Source organism: Notothenia coriiceps, unplaced genomic scaffold (genome assembly GCF_000735185.1).
Source record: "Notothenia coriiceps isolate Sejong01 unplaced genomic scaffold, NC01 NC01_scaffold00018425, whole genome shotgun sequence".
In the NCBI taxonomy this organism is placed as follows: domain Eukaryota; kingdom Metazoa; phylum Chordata; class Actinopteri; order Perciformes; family Nototheniidae; genus Notothenia; species Notothenia coriiceps.
Window position 1 is genome coordinate 187091 of NW_011351126.1, and position 6558 is coordinate 193648.

The 6558-nt window shown below is 39.9% G+C and overlaps 1 protein-coding gene and 1 long non-coding RNA gene across 2 annotated transcripts in view; one reads left to right on the forward strand and one right to left on the reverse strand.

The window, feature by feature from the left end:
• The first annotated feature begins 481 nt into the window (after nucleotides 1–481).
• LOC104951025 (uncharacterized) lies at nucleotides 482–1846 on the forward strand. The gene is made up of 3 exons (XR_798980.1): nucleotides 482–591; nucleotides 1054–1121; nucleotides 1224–1846. It is a non-coding gene; the product is annotated as an uncharacterized lncRNA (long non-coding RNA).
• A 231-nt stretch (nucleotides 1847–2077) lies between these two features.
• The window catches only part of glud1b (glutamate dehydrogenase 1b), a 17775-nt gene continuing 13294 nt past the window's right edge, over nucleotides 2078–6558 (reverse strand). Inside the window, exons 8-9 of the mRNA XM_010777653.1 lie at nucleotides 2343–2478; nucleotides 2078–2209 (exon numbers count right to left, since the gene is read on the reverse strand). Coding sequence (XP_010775955.1) covers nucleotides 2100–2209; nucleotides 2343–2478 — 246 coding nt within the window. The 3' untranslated portion in view covers nucleotides 2078–2099. The remainder of the gene's footprint in view (nucleotides 2210–2342; nucleotides 2479–6558) is intronic.

Sequence of the window (6558 nt, forward strand, 5' to 3'; positions counted from 1 at the left end):
ATTGTGTGTGTAAATTTTTTCTTCATAGCTATGGTTTGTTTCCAAAAAAAGCATTATACAAAACTTTTGTTACGTCGAAAGATTATGAAGTAAATTTTTTAACATAAAATTTTATAGATCAGAAATTGTTTATACCCGGAAACGCATAGCGTTGATAACACTGTTTAACAAGTAACCTTGAAAATTACCACTGACTGCCTATGTAATAAACTGGAATTGACATCTGGTCATCTGAGGTTAACGAACTCAACTCACAGCAACTCTGGCCTGGAAGTCAGCAGTAGGTACGACAGGGATGGGCCCCCCCTGCTTGCCAAACTACCTCTCCAAACTTTCCTGCTAAGACACGATAACAGACTGAATCGATTAAAGATACCAGGGTTGACACACCCTGATGGTTCAGTTCATCAAGTTACACAAGTGAAAGTGAAAAAGCCACTGTATGATTGGCTGCTTGTGATCAAGAGAGAGTATAAAAAAAGGTTGCCCCAGACGTCGTTACTCTTGGAGAGAGATCACATCAGCTGACACCAGCTTAAGCCGAAATAACAGAGCAACATCGTCGACATCGCCTGAGCCAGCACTGATCCAGTAAGACTATATCTACTAAATTACTACTAAATTACTGTTGACATAATTGCTATTTAGATTTGTTACACTTATATTTAAAACTAATTTATCTTGCATTAAAAGATACATTAGAAGCCTTGCCAGTGATGTAATAGCTAAGAGACATGTAAAGGATAGTATTTTTTAAAAGCTTGTTTTAGCAACCACAGCATGAACTGAAACAACTTGAATGAAAATACTTTTTAAATGCACCTTTCATATACAGACGGCTTTACAATTTAGCTGCGTGTTCCATACATTTGGGGCAAGTGGCTAGAAGTTGTATCCCCAATAAAGTATGAAGAGTTTAAACTTGAAACATTTGTCGCGTTAAAAGATTTTCGTACAGGTCAAATTACAGCAGGGGAGGTGGACTTGATATATTGTGGATAGGTTGTGACAAAACTCCTGTTCTGAGGTTTGTGTTGTGGCTTCTGGAAGCAGCTGTAGAACCTGAGTATCTCCATCCTGCTGAGAAGTCCAGAGCATCATAACACCAAGAGAAATACAAGGTACAATAACACAGCAAGTCTGAGTGCTGTACAGGCTGTACCATTTATCAGTAGTATGGTAGTTTGCCAATACAAATTGTTCTTCTCTTTGTTTTAATTCAGATGGCTACCATTCCTCGAGATTTCGAAAAAGACAAGAACAGAGAAAAGACGCTGCATGGCAATAAAGACATTGTCTACCATCATGACAGAAATGATGTACCATTTGGCATTACTTTCTATAGCACACGTGTAAGAGAATGGCTGGCTGCAATGAAGGAAAAGTACCCAGAATTTAACGAAGTTAAAACAGACCAACAAATCAGACTCAAGTCACCTATCAAGAACGGCGGTACCATAACTTTATATCCTAGTGTAACAGTTGTGGTACAAGGCAAAGACCTAAGGGTGAGTTTTCTGAAAGATTTTGAAGAAATGAAACGACAGGCCCTGACAGACGACTTAGAAGCAAAATTAAATGCTTTAGGATTAGAAAATGAGCCTGAGGAGGAGGTAAACCAACCCACTCAAAAAAATGAAACAAAAAAATAAGATGGATCATTATAAATAACTGATTTCTAAGCTTTATGTGTATTGGTAATGTATCCTCTGAGTGTTATGACGCTGCATGCCATGGAGGAGGTGAGGAGCAGTCTTGTACTCTGTAATAAACTGAAAATGAAATGCTTTTGTGAAATTATTAGAAGAATCAGTTGCTTACACAATAAAAGCTTGTTTATTGTTGATATGACTCTTGCTTATTCTTTACATTTCCCCTTTATGGTTTATATATTATACAAATATAACAGTGTATTTTTTGCTGTATCACAAAATATTCATGACCAAATAATAATGACTATAATAATGACTAAGTAATAATCCAGATTCAAAAGTTAAAAAGGAAAAACATCCCTAGGTGTAATTCATTAAGAATTCAACAACAAAAAAATTCAGTTCATCTGCTCCATCAGCGCTGGATTTGTGTGGTTTGAGCACATTTTATTTTAATTGTGTGTGCGCGCTTACAGGAATAACCATGACGTTGTTCTCCAGGAAGATCTTGTCAGCATCTGGGGTGGTGGGACCATTGGCACCTTCAGCAATGATCTGAAAAGACATGAAATACAACACACACTTTTACATGACTGCAACAAAGTCTCCCTGTCCTTACTCGTGTGGAGTCAAACACCAACTTTAAGCAAAGCACCTTGGGTAAAGTCAAAAAGTAGAGGGGGTTACCGTTGGTCCTTGTATCCTTTCCGGGTTGGTTGTTGAGCTGCTTTTCTCCGGCGGCAGGGATCAGGATGTGGCAGTCGGCTTCCAAAATGCCCCCTTCATAGGGTTTGGCTCCTGGGAAGCCCACAATGGTGCCATTTTGCTGCAGAAAGTAAAGAGACAGACACCTGAATATATGACTGTTTGGGTAAAATGTTTGGGGGAAAAGTGTATTTCCAGGAGAAGAAAATCATCTGACTGATTAAATAAGTCTGATAAAAACAATGACTTGATTATTTTAGTAAGAGAAAACAGAGGGAGGAGATGACAAGAAGGATAAAGCAGACAGAAGTGAGGGGAAGGCAGTTGTGCGGTACCAGTTTATATTCCTCCAGCGCTTTGGGGTCGATGCCATCAGCGTTGTAGATGGCTCCATCAATCTCACCGATGCCCACACTTGGCCCCAAACCTGTGCAGGTACCTCATGTAGTGAAGACCCACATTACCAAAGCCCTGTGAAAAGTTACAGCAGGTAAATAACATCATGGTCCAGCATCGCTATGATAATCACTTTTTACTCATTGAATATCACCAATAGTAACATTTATAATTGTTATACCACTTTTCAACCAACCATGAACTGATCAGGTGCGGCGACCATACTTGCCAACCTTGAGACCTCAGAAATCGGGAGCATTTCAAAATGCAAAATGAGGTGGGGGGCGGGGTGCTAGTTTATCGCCGGAACTGTTAGATTAACATTAACATGCTTATTGTAGTACTAAGAGCAATGCCTTGCGGCCTATAGCACCATCCTTGATGGAGCATATGTGTGGGCAGGAAAGGAGTGAGCAGAGTCGTTGTCGATTCTTGTTCTGTTTTCTGTGACTATCTGCCTCACCCTGTCAGACTTTCAGCTGCGTGCGCTACTAAAGAGACGTGTTACCATGGAAACCAAACAATGGTGTAGCTGTATTAAAGTCCGAGTGGAAACAGACCTGAGTAAATCTGTTTGGTTTCCATGGTAACACGTCTCTTTAGTAGCGCACGCAGCTGAAAGNTGCAGAGCCACTATGTTATCTAGTATAATAAACAGATATGAAACACGCCACTTGCATTAGTGCAGTGGTTCATGTCCCTCATCTCACTGTAAACCAAATACATTTCCTACAACTACTGGGGAAATGTTTCACATACTTTCAAGAACATGACCTACATGTTTCCTTTCACTTTTCTTTTACCATGCAAATGAAATATTCAAGGTCAACTTTGCCCTAAAACTTCACGTTTCACATAGAAAATAATCCAGGCTTTCCCACGAAGCCTTTGACTAATTTCAAGACTTTCATGACTTTGCAAGGATAGCTCGGATACAGGAGTAAAGGATGCAAATAAACATCAAGCAACCAATAGAATAGACACAACAGCTCAAGTTTCGAGTGGTTTATTGTAACAATAATTACAGAGAAACAGTCGTTAGGTTACCAAGAAGATATCATGCAACCAACAAATCGACACAACGGCTCAAGTTTCAATTTGTCATGCACACACAAATTCCACAAAAGCAGTAGTCTTTGTGTAAAATATTCAATAAATACCTGTATCATGAATAAATGGTTTGATTTTGCGTCAGGAGGCTGTTAGATCCTTTGAGTCAGCGCCAACAGACCTGTAGTAAACACTGTTGCTACTGCTGGCCACAGTAGCTAGGCAACTGTCAACGTTGACAAAACCTTAAATTAACTTTTTAATTGGTTAATCAATCCTTTTCTCATATCTGTTAAATTATTAAGTAGTTTGCTAGGAATTGTTCTTATATAAAGCTGGGCTAATAGACATTTAATAAACACAAAGTTGGCATTTAGAATCCTGACTTTGATTATTTATAAGTATTTCATGTGGTCAAAGTTGTACTGCTTGATACATGACCAGAGTTTTTTTCGACCAGATTTAAAGACTTTAGACCAATTAGAACAATGTACAAAAACTCAAGTTTTTCCATAAATCAAGGTTTCACCTTATTTTTGAAATTAAGAATATAAAAGGTGCAAGGTGACTTCCTAGTTCTGAGGGTGTTTAATTAAAGGAACGGTTTTCCGTGCTGGTAATTACCGTCAGCAAGAGTCCCCCTGAGGTTGTTGCTGATAGCCATCATAATAACACATGTCCTCCTCTGCCTTTCTAGCAAATCATGCGTACAGCAAGCAAGCACAACCTGGGTCTGGACATCAGGACGGCCGCCTACGTCAACGCCATCGAGAAGGTCTTCAAAGTCTACAACGAGGCGGGGCTTACCTTCACATAAATGGCCAATTCCGACCCTCAATTCCTCTCCCTGCCCTCACCCTCCTGCTATTGATCGCCCTCTCCTGCCTTCTTCCACCCTCTAAACAGCCTTCAGAACATATCATTGTTTAACGCTGCTTTTTGGCTCTTCTACACACACGGACACACACACACCACGAGACACTGGCTAGCCCGCTATATACCTTGTGATCTTTGTGCTGCCATTATACTGTATCTGCATCTCTGTTCAAACATTGCCCTGTTCTGTTTTTTTGCCTGAGTTTATATTAAGAAAATTCAGAGAGAAAGTGAAATGCTGGTCCTCCTTCTGCCCTCTTATATAAACGTTCATGATATTGTTGTATGGCAGCCATGTTCAGAGCGCCCATTTTGTGATGGCTGAGTGTAGGTGTAGTTGTGACCCTCAGATTACAGCACTACAGATGCCTTATTTCAGAGAGTTCAGCCCCTTAAAGTTAATTTCAATTATAAGGGATATACATTTAACTTAATATGAATAAAATAAAATAATAATTGTATTACTCTAGGTGTGTTGTCTCACTCTTCAGGTGTAAAGATTAGTAGTCAAGTTGCCAAGATTAAGATTCCCAACAAGATGTTTTGGTGTTTTTATTGTTCAAGATTTGACAGATCCTCATCTCCCCTTTTTTCCTGTTCTCCCGTCGCTTTGTCTCATATTAAAAGCCGCTTCTTCCCGACTCCTCCGCTAGCCTAGACAGGGGAGCAGGGAGGGTGAGGTGTTTCTGTGAGCACCCATCTCCTGGTCGAATTCTCCTCAGTTTTCGCTGTCCAGGTCCTTGACATTGAAATTATTTTGGAGGAAATGACTTTATATTTTTGTTTTATTCATTTTTTTGGAAACCAATAAAATGTTCAGACAAAGACATTGTGTCGCATCAATTTATTTCCCATACTATACTGCCATAAACCGGGTGGATTGGAGAAGACATTAAAGGGGTGTGTGACTGAAACGATCCTGCAAAAAGAAAAACAACATAGTAACACCATCATTGATGCAGTCATGTATCGCAGAGAGTACGTACTGCGTGAGTTTACCACAGTGTAGCAGACTGCTATAATGGCTGGGTAATGCTAACCTAGTATGCAGAACATACTGATTGAGTATCTATTCCGCAGTATCTCTGCACTTAGATTTTAAACACAGCCTTAGATCATTGTGGGTTAGGGTTTTAAACAGTGATTTGACAGCGTTATGGCAATTGTTTGTTTACAAGAGCTTGGCATTAGCAATGATGTATCATGTATTTTAAATGTTTTGAATGTAAACAGGAAACGGAAAAAATGTGCTCCACCCAGCATCTATCCGTCCCTTTTTGCTTATTCTTATTTGTCTCAATTTCTCACCAATGTTTACAGAAAATATTTTAATTAAAACATTTTTACCCGTGTGAGGCGTTACTTCAGTTAGATGATGTCATAACTGCAGTTGGCCACATGGTGGCACCAGAGTGTTTTGTTGAATGTCACCGCCATACTTGTCAACCCTCCCGATTTTCGCGGGAGACTCCGGATTTCATTGCCCTCTCCCGGTTTCCTCCCGGGGTCATATTTCTCCCGGATTTCTCCCAATTTCTGACGAAATCAGATTTACTCAGGACTGTTTCCACTCAGACTTTAATACAGCTACACCATTGTTTGGTTTCCATGGTAGCGGGTCTCTTTAGTAGCGTGCGTGACTGAAAGTCTGAGAGGGCTCGGCAGATAGTCACAGAAAACAGAACAAGAATCGACAACTATACCCTCTGCTCACTCCTTTCCTGAAAAATACAGGTCCAGCCCACACATATGCTCCATCAAGGATGGTGCTACAGGCTGCAAGACAGTGCACTTACAACTACAATAAGCATGTGTAGATGTTAATCTAATACAGCTCCGGTGATCCACTAACATTTACCTTTAAAAGTTCTGCATCAAA